At 47.2% G+C, this 25306-nt stretch overlaps 2 protein-coding genes across 3 annotated transcripts in view; one reads left to right on the top strand and one right to left on the bottom strand.

Moving 5' to 3' along the window:
- Window positions 1-2398: 2398 nt before the first annotated feature.
- Window positions 2399-6399, top strand: LHFPL5 (LHFPL tetraspan subfamily member 5). The gene is made up of 4 exons (XM_064472303.1): window positions 2399-2883; window positions 5410-5646; window positions 5839-5871; window positions 6104-6399. The coding sequence occupies exons 1-3, from the start codon at window positions 2472-2474 to the stop codon at window positions 5853-5855; spliced, it is 666 nt and encodes a 221-aa protein (XP_064328373.1). The 5' UTR covers window positions 2399-2471; the 3' UTR covers window positions 5856-5871; window positions 6104-6399.
- Window positions 6400-7223: 824 nt separating this feature from the next.
- Window positions 7224-25306, bottom strand: part of SRPK1 (SRSF protein kinase 1) — a 32519-nt gene continuing 14436 nt past the window's right edge. For both annotated transcript variants that reach the window (XM_064472255.1, XM_064472256.1), the window contains exons 3-16: window positions 22657-22775; window positions 20776-20884; window positions 20258-20345; window positions 19966-20053; window positions 18391-18497; window positions 17549-17714; window positions 16513-16538; window positions 15853-16066; window positions 15137-15565; window positions 13811-13911; window positions 12794-12901; window positions 11407-11476; window positions 10868-10960; window positions 7224-9819 (exon numbers count right to left, since the gene is read on the bottom strand). In XM_064472255.1, coding sequence (XP_064328325.1) covers window positions 9635-9819; window positions 10868-10960; window positions 11407-11476; window positions 12794-12901; window positions 13811-13911; window positions 15137-15565; window positions 15853-16066; window positions 16513-16538; window positions 17549-17714; window positions 18391-18497; window positions 19966-20053; window positions 20258-20345; window positions 20776-20884; window positions 22657-22775 — 1903 coding nt within the window. In that variant the 3' untranslated portion in view covers window positions 7224-9634. The remainder of the gene's footprint in view (window positions 9820-10867; window positions 10961-11406; window positions 11477-12793; window positions 12902-13810; window positions 13912-15136; window positions 15566-15852; window positions 16067-16512; window positions 16539-17548; window positions 17715-18390; window positions 18498-19965; window positions 20054-20257; window positions 20346-20775; window positions 20885-22656; window positions 22776-25306) is intronic.

Raw genomic sequence — 25306 nt, 5'->3', positions numbered from 1 at the left:
CAAAGCACCCACCCCCAGATCCTCTATCGCTCGGATGTTATGATCACAGACACCAAGAAACCCGCTCAAGAAAGCCCAAAGCGTGGCAGGAGCAAGCCCACACCCCTGCTAGCATCCCACCGGCTTCACTCGGTTCTCCGGAGCCCACCCACGTCCCCATCCCGCAGGCCACCGCCACACCCTACCCTGCCAGATATTTGCTCTCCGTGTTTTCAGTGCCTGGGGGACGCGGTCGATAAAAGGAAAACAGCCCTGGGAACAGGACAGCTTTTCACACCCGCGTTGGCCCGGCTGCGCTCGGCAATGATTAACACCCGGGCAGCCCTGGCCTTCGGCGGCCGTGGGGGTGACGCTGAGGCTGGCACTGGCTGTGGGGTGGCTGCGACGTGGCGTCTGGACCCCACGGCAGGAGCTGAGCCTCTGCCGTCCCTCGGGATGCGGGGCAGATGTGGCTCCTGGCGAAAGGTCCCAAGGTGGCCACAAAGGCCCACAGCCCCTTGGGGCAGGCCCTGGGGCTGCCCACGCTCCTCTGGCAGCAGGACACGGGGTGCCCCAGGTGCTGGCTGATGCCCTGGGGTGTCCTGGCAGCAGGATGAGCCCTTTCCCCTTCTGCAGTGGGGCTGCGGGGACGCTCCCCTCCCTGCCAGCAGCCCCAGCCAGCCCTGGAGCTGACAGGGGAGGTCCAGGGGCCCACAGCCCCCCACCCCAATGGTGCAGCACCCCATGTACCCCACTCCTAGTGACACCATCTGGGAGGGCAGAGGGGAGCAGCCGAGGGGGCACAGCATTTGGGACACATCCTGGGGTGCACAGGACAGCCTGGGTGGATCCTGGGGTTCATGGCATGTCCTGGGGCACATGCTGGGGGGGCAAGACACATCCTGGGGAGCATCCCAACATGCATCCTGGGGCACGTGCACATCCTGACACAGGCCCTGGGAGTGCACGGCACATCCCGGGGTGCACAGAGGTGCACCAAGTGCACCCCGGGGTGCAGAGCAGGGTGCAGGGTGCATCCCAGGGTGGATCCTGGGGTGCGTGCTGGGCACATAAGGCTCATCCCACAGGCACTGGGCACATCCCGGGACACATGATGGAGGCACAGGGTGCATCCAGAGGGAATTTCCCAGGGATATGGGGCACACCTTAGGGCACATCCCAGGGACACAGGGCTCACCCCATGGGTGTATCCCGGAGGTATGGGGCATATCCCCGGGGTTCATTCCAAGGACACATTCCAAGGGGTAAGGGGCACACTTTAGGGGTGCGTCCCGGGGGGTGCAGGACATATCCCAGGGGCTCCTCCCAAGGACGCATCCCGAGGACACAGGGCTCATCCCAGGGGCGTATCTCGGGGGTACGGGGCGCATCCCGAGGACACAGGGCTCATCCCAGGGGCGTATCTCGGGGGTACGGGGCGCATCCCGAGGACACAGGGCTCATCCCAGGGGCGTATCTCGGGGGTACGGGGCGCATCCCGAGGACACAGGGCTCATCCCAGGGGCGTATCTCGGGGGTACGGGGCGCATCCCGAGGACACAGGGCTCATCCCAGGGGCGTATCTCGGGGGTACGGGGCGCATCCCGAGGACACAGGGCTCATCCCAGGGGCGTATCTCGGGGGTACGGGGCGCATCCCGAGGACACAGGGCTCATCCCAGGGGCGTATCTCGGGGGTACGGGGCGCATCCCGAGGACACAGGGCTCATCCCAGGGGCGTATCTCGGGGGTACGGGGCGCATCCCGAGGACACAGGGCTCATCCCAGGGGCGTATCTCGGGGGTACGGGGCGCATCCCGAGGACACAGGGCTCATCCCAGGGTCGTATCTCGGGGGTACGGGGCGCATCCCGAGGACACAGGGCTCATCCCAGGGGCGTATCTCGGGGGTACAGGGCGCACCCCGAGGACACAGGGCTCATCCCAGGGGCGTATCTCGGGGGTACGGGGCGCATCCCGAGGACACAGAGCTCATCCCAGGGGCGTATCTCGGGGGTACGGGGCGCATCCCGAGGACACAGGGCTCATCCCAGGGGCGTATCTCGGGGGTACAGGGAGCATCCCGAGGACACAGGGCTCATCCCAGGGGCGTATCTCGGGGGTACGGGGCGCATCCCGAGGACACAGGGCTCATCCCAGGGTCGCATCCCAGGGGTACGCGGCACACCCTAGGGGCGCATCCCGGGGGTGCAGGGCATATCCCAGGGGCACATCCCGGGGACACCGGGCACACCGTAGGGGCGCATCCCGGGGGCGCATCCCGGCTCGGGGCGGGGAGGGGGGGGTCGTGCCGGCGCCTCCCGGGTCCTCCCCGGCTCCTCGGAGGGGGGGTCGCGCCCCCGCCCCCCGGGGCGGTGCAGCCGCAGCTCCCGCCGCCCCCGGAGCCTCCCGGCGGGGCGGGGCAGCGCCGGGCGCCCCGGGGAGCCGCGCCGGGGCCGGGGCCGGGGCCGGGGCCGGGGCCGGGGCCCCCGCCATGCCCAAGCTGCTGCCGGCGCAGGAGGCGGCACGGATCTACCACACCAACTACGTGAGGAACGCGAGGGCCATGGGGGTGCTCTGGGCCCTCTTCACCCTCTGCTTCTCCATCCTGATGGTGGTGACCTTCATCCAGCCGTACTGGATCGGAGACAGCATCGACACGCCGCAGGCCGGCTACTTCGGCCTCTTCTCCTATTGCATCGGCAACGCGCTCACCGGCGAGCTCATCTGCAAGGGCAGCCCCCTCGACTTCGGCACCATCCCCTCCAGCGCCTTCAAAACCGCCATGTTCTTCGTAGGCATATCCACCTTCCTCATCATCGGCTCCATCCTCTGCTTCAGCCTCTTCTTCTTCTGCAACGCAGCCACCGTCTATAAAGTCTGCGCCTGGATGCAGCTGGCGGCAGGTGAGCGGGGCCGGGGGCGGTGATGGGGGGCTTGGGGCTGCCAATGGTCCAGCCAGAGCTGCTTTTCCCTCTCTGCCCCCACCTCGAATCTGCTGGGGGCGGGGGCTGACCAGGAAAGGGACACCAGAATAACCTCCATGCCCCATTTACTCCCCCTTACTGGTTGCCAGTGGGGAATTTTCAGTAGGTAAAGCCTGAAGAGCAGCTCAGAGCCAGCAGACTCGCTGCGTGTGGGCGATGCTCCCCCCCCATACGCTGTCGCTGCTGCAAAACCACGCAGCACCAACAGCCCAGCCCGTCTCCGCTTACCTGGAAAGCTTTTCCTCTAGCCGTCACCCAGCACTGTCGCTCCCGCTCTGCCCCGTGGTGCAGCAGGGTCGTGGCTTCAGAGCATCAGTCCGAGAGCACTGACCACCACAGGGATGGGGCACGGAATTAACGAGGGATACGGTGATAACATTGGTTGGGTTATTTGGTGCCTATGGTACCCCCTGCAGCAACCAGTAACTCCCTGAGCTCAGGGGATGACATACTGGGGAGGTGGAACAGGAGGAGGGGACTGACCATAGGATTTCATATCATCACCCATGTTTCCCTACTTTTCTGCTCATCCTCACATCCCTCCGGTCATCCCTGTGGGTCTCCAGCCTTCCCCATCCCCCCCCAATGCAGCAAGACACCCAAGACGCCCGGTAACCCAGCTCCTGCATTCAGAGCCTCAGCTGAAACCCAACCCAGCCCTTTGCCGCTCCTGAATCATTAATGGCAGGACCGGCCGCATCCCCGCCGCCCCCGGACACCCCAGCTCAAACCCTGCGGAAGGACGGCCGTGGCATCGGGGTTGCTCCAGTTCCTGGCTAAAGAAACGAGCTCAAGCAAAGATTTAGATAAGAGGCTTGGGGCAGCTCAGCCTCCCGGGGCACTGGAGCAGGGAAAGGCTGTGCTGTTGTATTTGGGGCCTTTTTGTATGTTTTTGTGCTGGATGGGGCAGAGAAATCCATCCAGGCAGCTCCAGCCACACGGACGAGCCCGAATCATCCCCGACAGCCCGGTTTCTCTGCACCAGACAGGCTCTCAGGAGCTTTCAAGCTGCCACTGGGCAATGCAGGTGCTGCTGCATTTCTGGGAATTATTTTAAAAAGGGGGCAAGTGACAAGACGACCCATTTTCTGGGCTTTGCTCTGCACCAGGGTGCATTTTCACAGGAGAAGTGATTTTTTTCCAGCTTCCCCCATTTCTCTATGCCCCTCCTCTCTGTTAGCTACAGCGAAGAGTAATTAAATATGGGAGAAACCAGCTGCTTCTCAATGAAGAGAAATGCTCTCTGCAGACCTAGGAAGCTGCCCGCTGGCCTTGCCGCTCTCCTGTCCCCAAACCAAAGGAGAAAACCTCAGCAAAGGGTGACGCAACCACTCCAGAAGTGTTTTCTGGTTTACCAAGCACCCAGTGACAGAGAAAAGGCACCAGTATAGGGCAGGGAGCATCTCACCGCTGCAGGAGGCTGTGGATGTCCATGAAGGGCAGGGACAAATGGCCCCTCATCCAGAGCTCCCACCACGGGGTTGTTTCTGGCCTGGGAGATCCTCTCACCTGTGCAAAAAGCTATAAGGGAGCAGTTACTCCCATGCGCTGCACCAAGGTAACAGTGGGGGATGCAAAGAGCTTTGGTTAATCACATCCCAAAGCCCTGCGGATGAGCTCGGCTCTTCTCCTCACCGAATCCAGTCACTCTGTGCAGCAAATACAACAGTGTCTCTGAGCACGTAGGGTAAAAAAAGCACCTCTGAGCTTTTGGGACACAAGCCGCTTGGCAGAAGATGGCCCTTCGTCAGCTCGTGCTGGGTTTGTTGCAACTCCCATGGCGAAGCCACAAGGGAGACGTGCCGAGGGCTCCGTGGCCGGGCTGGAGCGGCCGTCGGGGTTGTCTGTGCGCCGGGGTCAGACGATGAGAGCGGCCGCAGGAGGAGCCCATGGCTGACGGCCGGGCTGGAGCCACCGCAGCTGAACAAGCAGAATTTGCCTACAAAGAAATCTGCCTACAAAGCCGCTGCTGAGGGCGGCGCTACCTCGGCACAGCACACGCTGAAATCCAGCTATGCATGGGGCAGTAAGAAGGTTCTCCACCTTGCAGAGACTAAATCCATCCCAGTTTTGTTTGGAGAAAATATGTTTGGAGCGACACGGCGAGGGATGTGTGTGGAGGCTGTAGAGGAGAGATGTTGCCTGGGCAACGCAGTGATGGGAGATGCTGCTGCAGCGTGTCCTTGACGGGGAGCAGCGTGCCGAGCTCGCAGGAAGGCAGTGTGCCGTATGCTGCTCCTCCCCGGCTGCAGCAGCGTGAACGAAGCCGAGCCCACAGCTACAGGCAACTGCAGGGCATGGGAAACCTTTAAACCTGGTCCGTAGCATTTTCTCTCTTTGTAGCATTGCGGTCGTGGCTGGACGCAGCCTTGCCGTGCTCCTCCACCCGCGGTATCGGCGCAGCAGGTAGCTCGGGGCGGCTGTAACATCTCCCTCTCCCCGCAGCTACCGGGCTGATGATCGGCTGCCTCATCTACCCCGACGGGTGGGACTCGAGCGAGGTGAAACGCATGTGCGGGGACAAGACGGACAAGTACACGCTGGGCGCCTGCACCGTGCGCTGGGCCTACATCCTCTGCATCATCGGCATCCTCGACGCTCTCATACTCTCCTTCCTGGCCTTTGTGTTGGGGAACCGGCAGGACAACCTCCTCCCGTCTGATTTTAAAGTGGAAAATAAAGGTAAAGGCTGAGCTCTGAGTCCCCGTTCCTGCTGCAGAGCATTTCCATGGGCGCAGGGGATGGCTGTTATTTAGGATGGTGGCTTCCCCAGCAGGAGAGCCGTCGTGGTCATCACACTGCAGGTGAAAACACACCTGCACCGTTGCTATTCCTCCACCACAGTAACACTGTAATTACCTTTTTGTTTTACAGAGGAGGGCAACGACTGACAGAGCTGATCACCACGTAAGTGATGCCCGCAGTGGTTTTTAATATTTCTCCCAAGCACTGAAGGATTGACAGCCGCATTGATTGTGGAGCTATAGCCACGTCAGTTTGACTTGTGGTTATATGGCAAGTAGTCTTTGCTTTGCCTCCTGAAAATAAACCCTTGCCAAGTGACCAAGGGAAAATAAGCAGCTTAAAATTTGAAGTCTACACCGTTTGGCAAAGGCTGACCTTTTCCTTCTCTTCCCAGGGACGCCTAGAACTCTTCTTCCATCAGCTTGAAGAGACACAGCCCTTTTCTTTAAAATTACTTTTCCAGAAGCTTTAAACTCACAAACTTCTGTGGATTTTCTACAATTGTTCTGTTCACCTAGGGGGCCGCTATCAGCTCATAGCTCTCGTGGAGTTTATTTGATGGGAAGAGCCCAAACTGGACACAGGGTTTTTTGAATCCATCAGGAAACCTGGGGAAAAGGGGAGGGATGGCAATTTGCTGCTTCTGGGGGTTTGTACATCTTCTTTAAAGGAAATTACTTCTGAATAAAAAAAAAAAAGTTAACGTTTTGGATTTTGTGCTGGTCTCCTCGTGGCAGGGGAAGTCCTCTGCCACGTCCCAGGACGCCCTTGTACTTGAAAAATACGATGACAGGCAATTCCTAGCAAAGCCATGAATCATCTTCCCGCTCTGGGCAACAATAACCAACCAGAGCCTTTTAAGAAGGGCACTTTTTTTGGGGGGAAACCCCCCCCCCCACATGTGCAGGGCTGCAGCTGGCCTGTAACAGCACCTGCACCCGCGGCAGGTGGTACCAGCCCGCATCGACTCGCTGCGCCACCATAACCCACCGACTAAGCCCATTCAGCCATTTCTCCTCACATCCAACAGCCACCTGCGGCAGCGCTCGGCCCAGGCCGGTTCCGCAGAAGACAAAGCAGCACATCATCCCCTCCGGCCCTGGTCAGAGCCCAGAACCAGCCTGCATCACGCTTCCTCATTTCTATTTGCTCTCAGCTGTTGGTTCCCACCGCAGTCAAGTCAGTTCAGTTCTAACAAGCACCTTCCAGTTTTACACATCCCTCTAAGAAAGCGTTTGGGAAGGTTGCGTTAAGGCTCTTTGCTGGGGAAGACAGCGGAGAGATGGCAGAATTGGAAAAACATTTATTTTGGAACAGAAAAATTCCAGCAGAGCTGTCCGGCTAGTGACTCGTCTCCTCCCCCTTTAAAACCGATCACGACACCGGCAACAAAACCTTCGCCCACAGCATCTCCCCGCGCCTCATTCAGGAATTCAAACCCAAGTGCCCACTAGCAAAGAAGATGCAATCAATGGGCCACTGAGAAAGAACAGACTTAGAGGGAACATGAGGAATAGGGCTCAGTTATTAAATAATCTGTTTATTGTACGGCTTCACAAAGAAAAAAAGACAAAGCACCCAAGTAGAAAGAATAAAAATGTATTTTCCTTCAGGTTTTAGACTGACACAGCAAGTACAAATCCTTTAGTATGAGCACTTTACGGCAATTTGGAAATTTAACAAACCCCAAGTGAACGAGCACACGGTACAAGACTGAATCCTGACAGCCGCTTCTGCAGGTCTTCAACTCAAGCTGGTTCTAGCCTTGGCTATCACAGTAAGAAACCTCCTCCTCCAGTCAGGGGCGGCAGAGGGAAGGGAAGGACGGGAGGGAGCTCTCAGAGTCGAAGTGCACAGACCCCTTCTAGGAGAAGTTCTTTAATCAGCCAGTCTCAAGTACACAGGACCGGGTGAGCTTTCAAGCCAACAGAAATTGTTTGCCCTGCCAATGTATCTTCACAGTACGTAGACAGCAGGTATTCTGGAACCCAGTCCTGCCCGCAGTCCGTCTGTAACAGATATGGAAGTGACACGCAACTGGAAAACTCCAGGTGAAAGGGGTTTAAAAAAAAAAAGGCAAATCAGCGTTTAAAACTCTTTTGGTATGTTACCTTCCTTTAATTTTAGATTATATGCATAGAGAACCTGATCTACCCCTAAAGAAACATGCAGCATGATTTGCATTAATAGGCCTAACCAGGCACTGGACTGGAGAAACTCTTTTCAAGTGGATTAAATGACACCAAGGCTTATGAACGAACGATTCTCACGAACCAGGATTTCCAAACACACATACAGAAGTGACACATAACAGTGGTCTTGGCAGCTTTGGCAACGTAATCGTCTCAGAAAGCATCTGTGCGGCCTCCGGCACGCTCCTGGAGCAACTTCTATCCTCTGAGAGCCACCACGAATCCAAAGGCCTGTTTGGTCCAGGGTAAGGAAGTGCCTCTGAAGTCTCAACGCTGCCAAATCTTGCTTTAGAGCAGAGTAGGATGCACTGAATCTGTAATAGGATGGGCAAGTCTAGAAGAAGCCATCATAAAACTATCAAACACCACAGTGATTTCAACTTTTAATTAAAATTAACCCATTTACTCATTATATCCAACCTCCTCTGAGAAGTTTATATAGAAGCCCCACAGAACATTTTAACTTGGGGTAACTCTAGAAACAGCTTCTAATCCAGTATCTACATGGAAACGTCAGTTCTCTTCCACTTCTGCTAGCTCTCCTTGTGCTAATGGCCCAGAAAATGAAAGGCAGTCCCATCCTGGGAAGTTTTTTTCTGAAGGCCAGCACCTGAAGCAAGTTAAAGGAAAAAGAAATCTCTACATTGGGCCTTCAAGTGTTGATTTTGAAAGTCAAGGGCTACAGAGCAGCTGTGATAGAGATGCTGCCGCCCTTGGGAAAACGTCAACGGTCAAAAATTGAGCCAGAGTAGACTGCGCCAGTGAAAGCCAACCTCTCACAGACAGAGCAACCGCCTCAAGGCAAAAAAGTGCCAGTAAGGGACTGAAAAAAAAAAAAACAAAACCCAGAAAACTTAACAGCTCACGACAACATTAGAAGAGCTGCCTGCAACAAGGCTACCTCTCGGCAGCCAGAGGGTGCACCCATCTGCGTGCGGAAGGTTGTGCGTTGGGTCCGTTCTAGCTTTTGCTCATTTTACTTGTCACCTTTTAGTCGCAGGCTCTGAAGCAGAAAATGTCACCGAATTCAGAAACTATTCTATCCGGGCACAGGGAATGAAAAAGTAAAGGGGCAGGGCACTTTGGAGGGAGGAATAAAGGACACTAAACCCTACATTTAAATAGCTCTTTTCAAAAAATTTAAGCAGCTAGACTAAGAGTTATGTAACTGGAAAGCAAAGTATGCAGTAGACACCTAGAAACGATGGAGGATTTGGAGGTCTTTGCTCTACAAGGAACTAACACCACCTTGATGCCATCTGTTACTTCTCACCCCATTGCTAGTTACTGGATGAACAGTGGGAAACAGACTCCTGAGTCAGTGAGATAAGGAGGTGTTCAGATCTTCACAACCCCCTCATGAAGAAAGGAGAGTTGAAATTTAGCTAAGGGAGCGTATCTGAGCACAGGTGAGCTCGCATCTGTAGCGCACGGTGAGTAACAGTGAGGAGACTGAGAAAAAAAACTTCATATTCTAGTCATTTAGTCTTTGGCGAAGCCCAACCAAGGCAAAACACAGATGACGCCCACTGGCTGAGGAGAGTCCCCATTGAGTCACACAAGCAAACTCAGCAGAACAGGTTAGATTTATCTAAAATCTTGGAAGCCTTGAAGGAAGAACTTCACACTGAAAATGAACAAGGAGAAAAAAGTGGATCTGGGAAGGGGCAGCTGGGCGTGCGTACGCTATGCTGTAAACCAGAGTGTAGTGCTGTGGCAGTGGGTTGAAGACTCTATGAGTTAAGCCAGGGGTGCCTGAGACACTCTGCTGCTGTAGCTCGTTTCTCTGGGATCAGCTCCAACATAGGTAATAAGAAGTCTGTGAATGCAGCTGCCTCATCTTGGGACCACTCGTATTTTTCCACTAAGACTTCAAAAAGGCCCCAGGGCTTCAGTTTGGTGATGTGCTTCAGATCACCTGAAAACCGAGACAGACAGGTTAAGCACAGAATCACAGAACAGAGGGGGTTGGAAGGGACCTCTAGAGATCGTCTTGTCCAACCCCCTGCTTGAGCAGGGGGGGGAAGCACGCCCAGAGTGGGGGGGGGGGGGCACGCCCAGAGTGTGTGGGGGGGGGGAGCACAAGACATGGGAACCGAGCAGCTGAATGCAACAGGCCGAACAGCTGAACAAGACACACTGAATTCAGAAACTGTTCTGAATAGTTGGGCATAGGGAGTATAAAATGGTAGGGCATGCTGAAGGAAGAAATAAATTCTACTAAAACTCCTTTATCTGCTTTTGAAGACTGTTCTAGAAATGTACTTCCTTGAACGTTTCTTTTTTTCCCTCCTGCTATTTCTGCTCCAATATCAGCAAATATTGTTTAAGTTCATTAAATCACCAATTACACCAGTTAACATGACAGATAAACACTGTGCCGTTGACTTTGGAATACATGCAGCACTGCTTGAGGAAGCAATAGACTAACAAAAAAGGGTTTGTTTTATATATATAAAAAAAAGTATTAAACTAGGTCAAAAGCAACTTCTTAAGACTCGCCACATTTCTGGGGTACTTAGGGCTTTATGATAACGGTATAATGTGTCCTGAGCAACATGGCTCCGGATGCAAGGCACTATTTAGGTGACTGACATGCTAGAAATGGAACAAAGTTGTCTAGAGAAGACTTCAAAGGGGAGCCAACACCTCTAGCTGACAAAGATCAGCTAAATAAAGCCAAATCAAGTCTGAAGAAATCTCTACAGTGCTGTTTTTCTACCTTCTGCATTTGATCTACACCGAAATGTCAAGTACTAGGATATAGGACACTTTTAGAAGTTTGTCAGGAATGCCTTATATTTAGCTGCTGTTTTACTGAGAAAGTCTTTCATAAAACAAAGGAAAGACTTAAAGAGGCATTTTTTCTAGCATCTCTTGTTAACTGATATTTCCAGCAAGGCACTCCTTGCGTATTTGGGGCAGGGGATGCGAGGATAAATGACATTTGCTTTGTTTCCTTTTACCTTTTTTGGTGAAAAACTCCTTGGAATATTTTCCTGCCAAAATGAGCTTGCGAGGTATTTTCCCCAGAAGTTCTATGATCAATGCAATGTGATCTGCATTTTTTCAAAAGAAAAGACAATGAGACACACAAGACATCTCTATGCCCTAGTTTCCTTTTCTGGGATATAAGGACAAAGACATTGTCTCCCTTAAAAATTACTTTGAGAGCACCTGAAATCGGATTACACTAAGTGATGACGAAGTCAAGGGGCAAGGGGAAGAAAAGTAAGGGCAATGTGAGGAATGACCAGTTTAGGTTGAGAAGCAAGATGAAGAATCCAGTGGTAAGAGGAATGGGAAACACAAGAACAAGAACAGGGGCTTTATTGCAGGGTGTTTGACGGCAGAGGCTCGAGCACAGTTGGTGCTGCTTTGGGTAAACAATCTTTTTGCAAGGAGCCTTTGCATCGCTACCTCAATAAAGGAAGGCTCCTTCTGAAAAAAGCAACCCTTGCATTTCATGGCCCATTTTAAAATGGAAAGACTTGGACAAACACACCTTCATCCCGTGAGTAATCTTCCCCAGAATGAGGCTCGAACAGATAGTCTCCTGTTGCTAACTCGAACGCCTAAACAAACAGAAATGAGCACATTAAATCACTTAAATACACTTCACACATACAATCAGATGTGCTGCGGGTTGATGCTGCCTATCTCTGTGGGCCAGAAGCAAAGCGGCAGGAAGAATAACCGGCAAAACTCTAGTACACTATTACCATCTTAAGCTGTGCAATTACTTTGCAACAGTTTAATGACTGCATTACAAACCATCCCAGGCATATCTATGGTGAGTTCTGGATCACAGCACAATGCAGTAGGCTTGTGTGAAACTGCAAGGTTAAGGCATTTCACATGCTTCGCCTCTCTTCCCCCTCAACAGCATTTTGTAAAACGATGTCACGTCCAAACTCTAGATATTTTTTTTTTAAAAAAAGATTCCGCCCCTCCTCAGATTTCAGATATTAAAGAGACATTTTTCTAACAGTTAAAACTCTGAACATTTGTCTGCTGATATGAAAACTGCATTCATTTCAACTCACCACTCCTGAATTCCATGACACAATTGCCCTTTATGTATTCACTTTTATTCAAAACAGCACCTCTGACCTTTTGTAATCTTAGTTTTCTTTACAGACTGCTGTTGTCAAACTATTGACTTAGGCACTCGCAGTAACCACCGTACAATTCTGGCCACACGTTCTGCCCAGGCAACACGACCCTATCGCGTTCTCTTTTACCACATCCATCAAAATCACGGCTTGTTTTCTAAGACAGAGAAAATTATTTCTCTATTTTCCAAGCTTGAAATATAAAAACCAAGCTCTGATTTGTAGAAAACACAGAATGGCGACACCAAAGAGGCACACGCAGTAACTGACTAGACTGACTTTTTTTTTTTTAATCACCATATTCTACATTTGCCAGCTATTACAGGCACGGCTTCAGTCTCGTCTCAGCAGTATTCAGATTATAAAATGATTCCAAACATGCAGAGGATGAATATGATTAAAATATTAAATTATACTGAAGACATCTGTGAAACAGTGCTGGATGCAGCAGAAAGGCTCTTTAAATAAAAAGATTTTGTCTTCAGAATTGCACAGTTGTCTCATTTTTCCACAAAGCATGATTACAAAGTACAATCACATTTGAAATCTGACGGTGCTGAACAACAAAACTGGCTTTCAAAAGGAAAGCCATACACGTGGCAAAAGAAAAAACCGAAACAACTTTGGTATGGAAACATGGTATTTGGCAAGTCTGGAAGTTGGCTGGACACCTGTGAGGGCTTCCTGCCAGGCTTGGCTAGTGACTCAGCAGCCCAGAGCGCACAGCACACAGGATTCTCCCAGAACTCTCCGCAGAAACAGCTGAACACCACTCACCATACACGCCGTGCTCCAGATGTCGGCGGGGGTGTTGTACCCCGACCCTATCAGCACCTCCAAGGAGCGGTACTGTCTTGTCTGGATGTCTTCAGTGAAGTGCTTGTGCTAAATGAAGAAATGTTAGAGACTGTTTAAAAGAGGAGAATCAAAAACCTGGAAGGCTGGAGCAGGTCAAAGCTCATTCCCATTACATTCCATCTGAATTTTACATCCTCATTAAATATTTCCTTATATTCCTACAAGTACTGTTGAAATGCTCCATGTGAGATGCTCAAGTAAAAGAGTCCAGTAGTTTAGCTGAGAGCAAGCCATGAAAACAGAATAAGGGAAGACTGTTTCAGAAGCTGCACCCTCTCCTATGTGATCATGACAGGCCATGATTCAGCAGATGTATAAAGCAACACCACCATAGGAGACCCTTACAGTGCCAGATGCTGCAAGCCTGACGTGCAGTTCTGAGTGAGAATCATCTCTCCCGCAAGACCTGAAGTATTTTGCTATTTAAGAAGCCAAGTAAAATAGACATTTTTTCTATTTGAAATGTCAAACATTTAAAAGCAGCACAGCACAACCATCAAAGAATAAAACTATTTATGAGCCTCTTTCATGTGCTCATGAACCCACTGAAATAGTCTGACAAGCTAATAAGCTACGGAACTAGCACATCAGAGCCACTGTTTGCAACTTTCTCATTCTCCAGGAGCTACAGTCTCCTTCAGAAGTTTCACATATGCAGATTTCTACACAATATATGTGACACTGTTCACAGGCCTCTTAGAAGTAATGTAATGACCAGCGAGGCACCCAGAACACAGACTAAGTCCTATGTTAGAGGACCATTTCTTTCTTTGTGCCCCTGCTCCCCTCCCCCCCCCCCCCCCCCATAGTTTCAGACTGTCACCACTTTCACAAGCAGGTCTAAGACAGAATCTATTTTACAGATTCTTTGCCATCCTGGCATACTGTGAATGAATTAGCAGGTTTAAACAGTCAATGTGAAGATTGTAAACTTACCACCCAGCAGGCATTTCCTAGGTCAGCTATCTTCACTTTGAGCTTATCTGCATTCTTGGGCTCAAGAGGATTAAGAAGGAAATTCCCAGCAGTTGATTTTCCTAGAGGCAACACGTACAACAGCTGATTAAAGCTACATGGACAGTGTCACCATCTGTCACCCAAATCCTACAGCCCTCTCCCCAGGAAGGGTTTTGCTTATGGATCAGAACGTTTCCCTCCCCAAAGCCTAGGTAAAAAAAATAGCATCCGTCTGCACTACGAGCAACAGAGCTACCACCATTAAGACCGACCCGTGTTTCAAAGCAGGATGGGTAAGCATATGCAGCAGTGACTGTTCCCCAGCATTCTTGTAGAGCCTTAAAAAGTCTGTCTATATCTAGACAGGCTTTTTAAATAAGGGCATTGCCAGAAACAAAGCAAGCCTCTCAACCCTTATGTCTTCCTGAATCTTTGAAGGAGAGTCCACATACTATAGCATCTTTTTGACATACCCTCACTCACTGCTACAACACAGACGGTTACAAGAGCTAAAGTATATATTGGGCAAACCTCAGTGACACAGTGGAGAGCAAAAATACTATGTCACTGAATTACATCCAGCTGTAGCTGTAAAGCAATTTGGGAGAGAAGCAAAATACACCTAGTAGTCTAGCAGGGACATCCAACTAAATGCAGTTCAACTTTCAGCATTTTAAACTGCTGTACGCTACTGTGTGTCTTATGTTGTCCTAAACCTACAAGACTTAGTCTTTTACCCCTGAAACAAACAATATTTAAACAAAAGCATTAAAGAGGCTTTTTCCCCTACACTGTATAAACTTTGTTTCAGTCAGGCTGCATTTCCAGTTCTGGGAAAGCATTTACTCATCTCAGGTAACTGAGAGGAGTTACCTTTGTTCCAAGTTAAAAACAGAACTATCAGAACACACTGAACAGTACTTATCCCATAATTTAACAGCCAGTGACACTCTGTAGACTTGTATTTCTAAATATTAATGAATATCACATAAGCAACACCTGATACAAAGGAGGGGAAGGTCCTATACTGAAAAACAAACGTATGGGTACTTTTTGAACAGTGGGAACACTTATGCATTCAATAGTCAAAATTAGGGTATGATTACAATTGGAAGCTACCAACAGCGGATGTCTCAGAGTAGGACTGTCAGGTTAATTAATCCTGGCAGGAGAAGTCAAACAGGTGGTTCTGATCACTTCAGCCTACAAAATGGAGGTTTCTATTAATACTCTGATGAAGTGCTGTAACACAGCTCTCCCACATCAAGGAGAAAGGAGCCCTTTCTCACAGGGATCCTCTTATACCTTTGTTGTCTGACGGGCTATTATTCTCATTCTCATCCTCTGAAGGTATCTCTGTCCGGATGCTTTCTTGCAAATGGTTAATCTCCTGCTCATTGAATGATCGCTCTTTGCTGGATGGGGGCTGGCACACCATGGAATCTTCTGAAACTAAGGGCACGAACGAGTCCGACATTGCTTCTTGAGGCCTGTTCTCCGAGTCACCGTTACGCTGACTGTAATTACAACTATGGAAGTTCTCCTCCTTCTGCGTGTGAGGGTGATTGCCACAGTCATTGGCATTATGAAGGTCATCCTCAAGTCGCACAGACCCTTCATTGCTGGAGTCTGGGAAGTCCGTCATTTGTACCACTCCATTGCAATTAATTTCCGTTACGCATTTTTCCACATTGCTTTCCATGAGAATAGATTGCTCTTGTACAACAACTTCAGCTGGAAGAGTGGAAAAGAGAAGATAGCACGGTATGTCTAAACAAAGCAATAGCAGAAGCTTGTTCTGGAAGCCCTCAGAGGTAGGTAGTTCTCAAAATGTAACTGAACACAATAATTCGGTAATTCAATTTGTAACAGGAGATTTCCCAACCTCTCCAGATGGGTATAACGCAATGCAAGCGGGTGAAGTGACAACGGCCACCTCTACTAAAGGTGCTCACTCTACTCATGCCAGCATGAGTGAAGAGACAACGCTGTGCTACTTTAGCAATACTTTAGGTCCATACCTGTCTTTTTGTTGATATTTTCCTCTGGTGGACTAACTTTTATGAGCATTTCCAGAGGGCTCTGGGCTTCTTCCTCCTCTTCAGGCTGAGTCTGCCCAGGGCTTGCTTCCTTCTCCATTTCCTCTATCTCTTGCATTCGCTTCTCTAACAACTCAGCCTGCCGTTTCTGCTTCTTTTTCAACTTCTTTTTTTTGTTCTTTGACATTTTGTCAGCCTACACAGAAGCAGAGAAATCGGACTTAGCATTTCATATTCCAATAAAGCTAAAACACATCAAATTTTAATTTATTTTAGAGCTGAGGAAGCAGTCTGGGATGAAAACTCCCAAGACAGCTTTTCTCCCAGATGAAAAGCAGATATTAAGGTTTTTGGAGCAGTTGTCTACGGCTCTTGTCAGTGCATTTCTGTCCTGACCTGAGAAACCTACAGTATTCTCCAAATGAGGGATCTCAGACTCCACAGAGAACAGTCACCTTCACAACAGACCTTGAGGTCACCAAAACCTCAGCCGTTCTGGTGATATATGAGCTAATACGACTTTCATCTCCAAGACAGCTCTGAACACGACGCACTTTTCCTTCTGATATAAGGTTGCTTTCCCTTAATGCTGACTGCATTATGTAACAATGCAGTAGGTACTCTAAGTAGATGGATACTTACTGGTTTTGGCTGTGGTGCAGTGCTCACTGAAAGGGAAAGGAAGATCAGGAAATTAGCATGTTTATAGCCAAAAGCTGCAACTGCATTCTTATCTTAAGGTAAGCTTTTGCCTCTGTGATTTGGTAAAAACTTTTTAAAGATATCAACAAATGTTATTTTGAAAGCTCATTCTCTACAGAAGTACAGCAAGAATAAAAAAAAGAAAAACAATAAATGAGTAAATGCATAATTAAAATTCCAGATAGCACAGTTGCTTGACTGATATCAAAGACTTAAACTTCCTGTCATGCAGCTTCATTTACTGCATGTATTATGTATCTTACTGAAAAGACAATGCAAACGAAACCATTAGAATACCAAAGTTAAGGGAGCTTCCCTGAGCTAAGCTATGCTATGATGGGCTCAGCTGAACGTTGGTGTTGTAAGATTATGACTGACAGAGCCTTCCCATACACACTGCAGTAGTTCTTGAAAACTACACACTGGCACAGATGGATATTCTGAGGAGGAACATGAGGAACGAGGAACAAGACAAAATTCGTTCCAAGATTTTTAGGCATGTCAGCATGTCAAGGAAGCTCTTTCTGTTCCAGGTTTTTCAGACTTAAATCTTCTTGTTGAGACCTTCATGAAATGCATTTCCAGCGCCATGCAATGAATGGAAGTAAACTTTTGAAGGAAGTGTGAGAAGTACCTCACCACATTTTCGCTCCAGCACTGTTGTCAGTGCATTAGCGTTTAGGCAGGGTGTGCTATACAAGACCGCCCTCCCTGCTTTACCCGTGCCAGATTAGCCGGGTTAAAAGCAGGTGCCAGCATGCATGTATCCTCCCTCTGTTCTTACACAAACGACTGCCTTCCCGATCATCTCTGAGTTTACAACTCATGATTCACTTCACAATTTACAGTTGGCTTTTCAGAGGTTACTTGCATTCTTGTTCCACTGTGCTCAATTAGGAAGTTTTCCATAGTGAGATCAGTTATGATTTGGGTGTGTGTGTGGGGAAATAGCACCAATTCTCAGGAAAAAAAGCACCTGCAGAGCCAGACGGGGGGGGAGCCCCAGATCTCTGCCACTCCGTTGCTTCTGCAGCCAGCCTGCGGATATACTGGTCGTTGACGCACAGAAGAATGTTCTCAGGTTTAATATCTGTATGAATGATTCGACATTTTGTGTGCAAGTAATCCAGACCCTGAAGAACCTGCAGACAGGAGAGAAGGAAATAGATTATTAGAAAAAGCAAAGAGTGAGCAAATTGAGAGGGAAGTGAAAATGCAAAATGGCCTAGGATGACCAATGAACCTGAAGGACTTCTGTGTTTGAGAATGCTCCAGATTAGAGCTAACATGATCAGTGGTTACTGCTCAGTTAGAGAAAACACAGATTCACATACAGTTTATAACTACAAATTTAAAATACTGTCTCTTTACCCTTATAATTTAACTTGCCACAGCTGAAAATCTTATCTTAATTCCCTATAATAAAATCATGTTTTCCTGCTCCCCTCCACCTTCACATGTAGAAAGATTTTCTTCTTAGGCAGCCATCCAGTAGGAGGAACAGGTTTCTCTTGCTCTTCCCATCATTAAGCACTGTGCTTACTGTGACAGAGTTTTAAAAAAAATACTTGCACTTATGAGGAATAACCAGGGTAAGAAGAGGTTAAAAAGCCTCCCATCATGGTTTAAGGTCAGAAAATAAATATCTGTAGCAGAAGGCTTTTGCAGTAGAGAAGGGAAACATTAAGCCAAGAATGATTTTGTTGCATCAGAGATAGACCGCTGACTTTTAACCTTTGTTGTCTTGGCTCTGAGAAAGGTTAGTGAAAGAGTTCTCACTGGGTTGAGGGGAACAGTGCAGTCAGAACTGGAACTTACCTGTTTGATGATCTTTTTGACACAAGGGAGTGGAAGTCCCTGATAATTTGACTTGATGATCCACTTCAGGAGATGATGCCCTAGAACTTCAAACACCATACAGATGTCTGGAACTCAGTCAAGGAAAGAGATGGACATCCTGATCCAAGGAGCCCCAAATTCCCAGGACTGAGATCAGAAGAAATCCATACCAGTTAAGTGTTTTATATTAAAGTAACCTCATCCTTCTGACACAGATTAGAGAAGCTGCCTTCCTTAACAGCACCTAAAATACAGAGGGATGGAGTTGGTTAGGACAATGGTCCTAATGCAGCAGTAGCAATCTCCTGCTTTGGGTGGAAGCCAGCCACCAATACACAGGCAAGTGGGTATTAGCGTTCCCTGCTAGTATTGAGACAGCTTCAAGCCAACAATGTACATTTTGGAACAGCCTGGGCTCTTGCCCCAGGCAAAACTCGGTGCCAGATCTCTCTGTACCAGCATTACCTGAACAGATATTAAAATTTCCATTTCATAAGTTATCTTCACAGCAATTAAGTTACTTTCTCCGCCCTCCCTTGCCTCTTCACCAGCAAAACAAACCTTTGACAAGCCTGGGCTTCAACAATATTTACATTATCTGCTTTTTGTCTATAAGACCTCAACAACTACAGTCACTCTAGACACATACTCAGTATTGTGCCTTTGCTTTAGAAGCCAAACTTCCAGTAGTTTATTAGGCAGCTTTTCTTCTACACTGGCAGAAAGCCTGCATGTGTTCCACAAGAGTGAAAGAAATACAAGAATCAAGTCAACATTTACTCAGTGCTAGGTACCAGAAAAAAGTTAAAGGAAATACATTATGGGGCTACTGTTTTCTAAAAGAGTTAGAACATTTATAACCTACAGCTCAATTCTCTTAAGCAGCCTAGTAATCCTCACTGAAATAAAATTCAAGGTACTGCAAAGCAGAAACATGCACAAAAGTCCAGCTTTTGAAATTTAAGGGTGCATTATTAGGACTTGCCAGAAATCACTGCCTGTTAGAAGGCTGTTCACAGATCTACAGGGGATTTTCAAAGCAATACACTTTAAATACCGTAACAATGTTGATGGAGTCCAAGGTAAGATGCTTCCGTAACAAGAAAATGACATTATTGTCAAGTTATAGACTCGTGTGTTTACTATTTTTAATTACTGGTGTTATGATTTTGTACTCCTTTACCTAAATAACGGGTTATTACCAGGCTGCCTGCAAAATTGAGGGGTTGATATAGACAGGCTCTCTTACCACAGAGGTACCTCGGACACTAAGGCATTCAGCCCGGATTCACAAATCAGATGCAGCCACCCCATCTCTCGTGTTAAAAGCATGACTAAGCAGTGCCATCTCCAACATTTGCACATATTACGTCAGGCTGAATGATCATTCTGTATCTGAGCTTAGCAGGCAGTTTTGAGGCAGATGATTCTACAGCACGTTTCCTTGGGCAGAGAAAAGGATGCCTGGGCATCGCTCACCAAGCCCCACACGACAGCTACCCAGCAAACTCCCGTTTTTATGCAATTCTTTGCTTTTAATCTGCAAAAGGATACGAGAACCATTAACTCCTGAAATCTTGAAGTCATCTAATAACTGAACAACTCTCTCTTTACTTGGATCATTTGGATCACTGTTGCGGACCTGAAGAGAAGAGAAGGATTAGTTTTGTGTTCCTTGAGATAATTACTAGGCAAGAATATATTCTTAAGTCAGATCTACTCACTGTTAGGTTCCTATCCAAATTCACTGCAGCTAGATGATCCAGAAACATCAAGCACGTAACTAATGTCAACTCCCCAAAATGAATTAAAAAAAAAAATTTGAGCCCGTCTCTCAGGCACTCACCGATTTTAGCAATTTGATTTCATCCAGTGCTGTTTCTGTATAGTGCTCTGCACTCTTCACCACCTTCATAGCCACAAATCTCCTCCCTCTATGCACACAAGGTAAGTAAATTGGAGCCTGTTAACACTCATACAAAAAGAACTTACTCTCCAAGACTATCCTAATTCTTTTGCACATAAGAGAGCTATGTATTTAAGGCATCACGGAAAAATAAGGACTAAGTACTCATGAAGATTGTCTTTGGGTTTCTTTACAAAACATCCGTGTTAGTAATTTCTCATAAAATGAAATAATAGGTCAGACTGCCGAACACAAGAGTACTCTTCCACAGGTATGGTCTGCCCTGGTAACTCCCTCCCACACACGTGCATGCACAACATCAAAACAAACTTCTGTGTTAGGATGTGGACAGCTAGATTTTGTGTTTTTATCTGAAAGTAAAAAGTTGCTTTCTGATCATGCTTGTGCAACGCTGTACATTCCCACCAGAAACACTAGCTAGGAAGAGAAGGACTTACTGGATATCCCAAGCTAGCCACACGGTGGAGAAGTGGCCCCATCCAAGCTTCCGAATCACATGGTATCGTCCGTTAAAGAGATCTCCTATTTTCACAAGGTGGTAACCACCTAGAAAAGCAGTGGGAAATTGATACATCAAGAGATCACGCAAGTGCTGAAGGGCAGGTATGTGGAACAAGCGTCACAACTTGAGGCAGACTTGTTTGATGTGTTTGAATTTTGATCATATAAACAAATGCAAATGTTCCTCTAATTGGATCTTGCTAGAACAAATAAACGGTATGTTAGAGGAAGAGCTGTGAACAGCCCTCTAGCTGACTGAAAAGTATCCTTTTAATATAATTGAACTAGAATGACTGACTTGTCCTCCTTTTCATTGTAGGCCATCACTGCAGCATCACAGATTTTCTCAGTGAAAGCATCTGAAGCCTGCTAGGCTGAGCACCTTCGGAAAACACAGCTTATGATGCTCAGCAACAGAATCCTAGAGCTAAATAATAAGCATTGCTTCTGCATGCTCTATCCCCACAACGTCACAGAGTACTGCACCCAAGATCCCAGCGGAGTTTCCCTTGCAACTGCTTCCCTGACTGAAGGGCACTTTGCCATCTAACATCACCCTGAAAACAGGGAAGTCTGCTCCCCACACCCATAGTATCTCTCAGCTGCTGAGTATGCAGGAGGGTCCCATGATGGAAGCGAAGTGAAAAGCCAAAGACACCAGGGAACTGGCAGAAAACAGAATGAAGAGAAGAATCTGTAATTGTTAAGGCATACATTTTTGCCAGAACCTGGAATTTCACCCTAGATTCCAGGCGCTTACTCTTCAGCTGTGGTCAGCGAATACCACCCATGAAATGTATGTTTTGCCAGGAAGGCTCATCTCTCTTGATTGACTGGTTCACAAACAAGACATAGAATTGCTATCCATTACTTAATTAGCTCAAGCAGCAGAAGTCCCTTTTCTTCACTTAAAGATTTCAGTTCCAACAGTGGCAGCTGCACTGACTGCTAATTCACACAATGGCTTTCTTCTTCCCACTTGCTTTAAACAAACAAAATCCCACAAATACTTGGGTAGCATGCTAAAAGTAACGTAAATGCTTTGAAGTACTGAAGTGTAAGAAACATTGCAATTCAAGTTCCCTGTGCTATTTCTACTTTGCATTTTTTATATACACATACATGGCATTTGTTACACGCTTCTCCCTCTGTCTTATTCAATATATACAATAAATAGTATCCCAGAAGTAGTCTTACAAAGCGCTTGGAGGTGGGGCACACATTCAAGCTTCAACTAATTGATTGGCTGAATTTGTATGATCAGCATTCTGTCTTTTTTAAAGTATTTGCTATGTTAAAAAACAACCTGACCCTTTTGATACTGAATTATATACTGTGGTATTTCCACTTGCTCTGCATTTAGTTTCTTTCTTCCTCTGTTTCTCTGAGTAGACTATATTTGCAGACACAAAGTTATCTGAAGAATGGATACTAAGACTATGATCTTCAAAAGAAAACAGTGAAGAATTTGAAACCAATTTGAAGGATTTGAAAATGTCCTTTTTCTGATGAAAACCAAAAAGAAATCTAATGTCTACTTGCTTGTACTGATTTTGAAAGCCCTCTGGCACAGAGGAAAATCTAACAGCTTTAACCACATGCATTCAAAACAACTCTCCCACTCAAATTTTGACTGATAACAGAGGGGACCTTGCAGAACAGTTTCTCCATTTCAGGTTAGCTTGAAAAATTTTATTATCATCATGCAGCTTCAAAATGCAAAGTAAGAGGGAGTCTCTTATCTATAGTACATGGGAAATCAAGGGGATTTCTTGATTACCTTGGAGCTCCCGCACCTTAAACAGGCAAGCTCTCACCTTTACAGTAGTCATTTGGATCCTCTTGTTCATCATCATCTGATCCCAGGATTTCTTCCTCTTGCTCGGGAAGATCATTCTCTGAATGAGCAGCAGGGCCCCGATGCTGAGTGTCGGGTCTGAAAGAGAACACACTGCATGTCTCACACACGTTACTCTTCAGCCCAGTAGCTTTCATTTCACATGAGGGACTGCTGATAATGGAGGAGATGCAATAGTCAGCCTTCAGAAGAACTATCTTCACATTCAAATGCTTTTACTCCTAAGCTACTATCAAGGTAGACAGAAACAATTTTTCATATACTAGTGAGAAATACAACTTAATGCCCTAGATTCGCTTTGGTAATGGAACAAAGAGAAGGCCAGACAAGACAGTGAGTTAAAAGCTTATTTATCCCACCAAAACGTTAGCCTCTTCGAACCCCTTCTCAGCCTTTCATTCAGTGAGGACTTTTCAAAAGCCAATATTTTAAGATGCTACCTCATATAAAGCCTGAAGATCTAAATGTTGATTAATATCATTTTAAAGACATACCAATTAACTCTTGCTCCTTTAGAAGAAAGTTAAAGCAGTATTTTAGAACTTGTGCCCTTTGTCCCTTTCACCTTTGAGATCAAACAAACATTTAACAATCCTTCTGCTTCTAATACTTTAGAACTCCAAAATCCCTAATATTGCCCTTGATTGTTCCTGTTCTCATGTGGTAGGTTGTGTTTCCAGTTTGTCTCGTCATTGAATGTCTGAAGTTTGTTACAGTTGTCTGAACTGAGGAGAGTGGGAGTACGCAGAGCAGATGTTCTGTAAACCCTTCCGAGAGCTTGTGATTGCAGAGGGATTGAAATCAGGCACTGAGGTAGGCTTCCCCCCCCAGTTAAAAGCATTAATTTTGTGTGTTTAACTCTTCACCAAATGTGCTACTTTAAGTTCCTGCTTGTGAAGATCATGTTGGCAAAGGCCACCTCATTGCTGTCATGCTTTTAAGCTGCGTTTGAGTTCTCTGAGCTAAAACATATTGCTATCTGCCCTGTGCCCCAGCTCCTTCACAGCAGCACACTGCTTACAGCCAAACAGCTCATGAAATGGTAATACTAAACCAGGTAAAGTTATTTACTTCACAAAGCGTTACCGGGAACGGTTGAATGTCTACAAAGTTTAATCTTCAACATCCTTTTGTACAAAGCAAGCATTTATACGGAAAACAATGCCTACAGCCCATTTGCATTGGCAAGATTTAGTCGCAAAGTACTACAGGATATCAGCATTAAGCTTCCTTTTCTTAAAAGTATGAGATATTAAAAAATGCTGGAGCTGTCCAAAGAGGTGGGCAACAGATTTCTTTACAGCGATGACGTACAAGCATGAGATAACATTCTTTACAATAAGCTTCCCTGTCAGTGTGACTTAGAGGAAGTTCCTTGTATTGAAACTATTGTTCCAGCAAAGCAGCAGATATAACTGATGCCTTCCACCACCCTTCAAATTCAACTCATTTTACTCAAAGAAGTAACTGCCGATACAGCCACTGGTTATGCCAGTGGATATGCTAAGGCACGTGGGCTTTCGGAGGCAGTTTTTATTGCTTGTAACTGAGCCGGAGTCCTGTGCATTCTATTATGTAATCCATGGGACAAATTTCATAGTTCAATTTTGAGCAGTTATACAGTTCAGCATTTACCTACTACACACGTGCTCTGCTGAGACTTCAGACATTAAATACTACACATTAAAACTATGGCCACCCTAAATATCTATGGAGCATAAAAAAAAGGAAGAAATCATGCGTTCCGCTGTTGACAATCTGGAATTGAAGTTCCTTAAAGCAAAGACAAGCCACAAAGGTCATCCCGGACACGACCAAACCACCCAACATTTACTTTCAGTCTGTTGTCAGAGCAAGCAAGTCCTCCTGATTTTTTAATTCAGGAACAAATAAGCAACACAGATGAGTGGTCCCCAACCAGAAAACCAGACTGCCAGGCAGTTCATTCCACTGTTGCCAGGCTAATGAGACATTTATTAACAGCCCTGCAGCTTGATCCAGCCCCAAGATATTTAGTATTTAGTATTTAGACTTTCCCTCCCTGAGAGCCACAGAATTACAAGTCGGGGTAGGAAGAATGAAACTGGGGGTGGGGGCAAGTCTTGGACATCAAAAAGCTACTTTAAAACTGCTGCATTCCTTTGGGGACAACCGAGCTACAAATAGAGTCATAGACTATCCCCAAATTCAGAGTGGGTGGCAAAGGCAAAAAGGGCCATGGACAGAATGGCTGAAGGGGAGACAGGGTGCTCATTTATAACAAATCCTATAGACAGGGTAAAGAGAACCAGAACACAGAATCAGACAGAAAGCAGAATTTAAGGCCAGTAGCCACACCCATGGCCTAAGGAGTAATCTTCCCCAACACTATTTCAAGATTTTCACTTTTCTAACTGCAAGATGTAGGGCATTAGAACGGATTCAAAAGAAAATTCATCTCAAGAACCACTGATGCAGACAGAAACATCATGCCATTCTGCAGACCCAATGCTTTTCAATAATAGTAATTTCATGCCTCAAGGAAGAAGTTACTGGAAGCACTAAACCCCATTCTCCTGGAAGCTTTCTGCACCCCTCCTAAGAGGGGCTGACGAATCATGCTGCTGACA

Source organism: Phalacrocorax carbo, chromosome 23 (assembly GCF_963921805.1).
Source record: "Phalacrocorax carbo chromosome 23, bPhaCar2.1, whole genome shotgun sequence".
NCBI classification, from domain to species: domain Eukaryota; kingdom Metazoa; phylum Chordata; class Aves; order Suliformes; family Phalacrocoracidae; genus Phalacrocorax; species Phalacrocorax carbo.
Note: the sequence above shows the minus strand (reverse complement) of the source record. Positions and strands in the feature narration are given on the sequence as shown.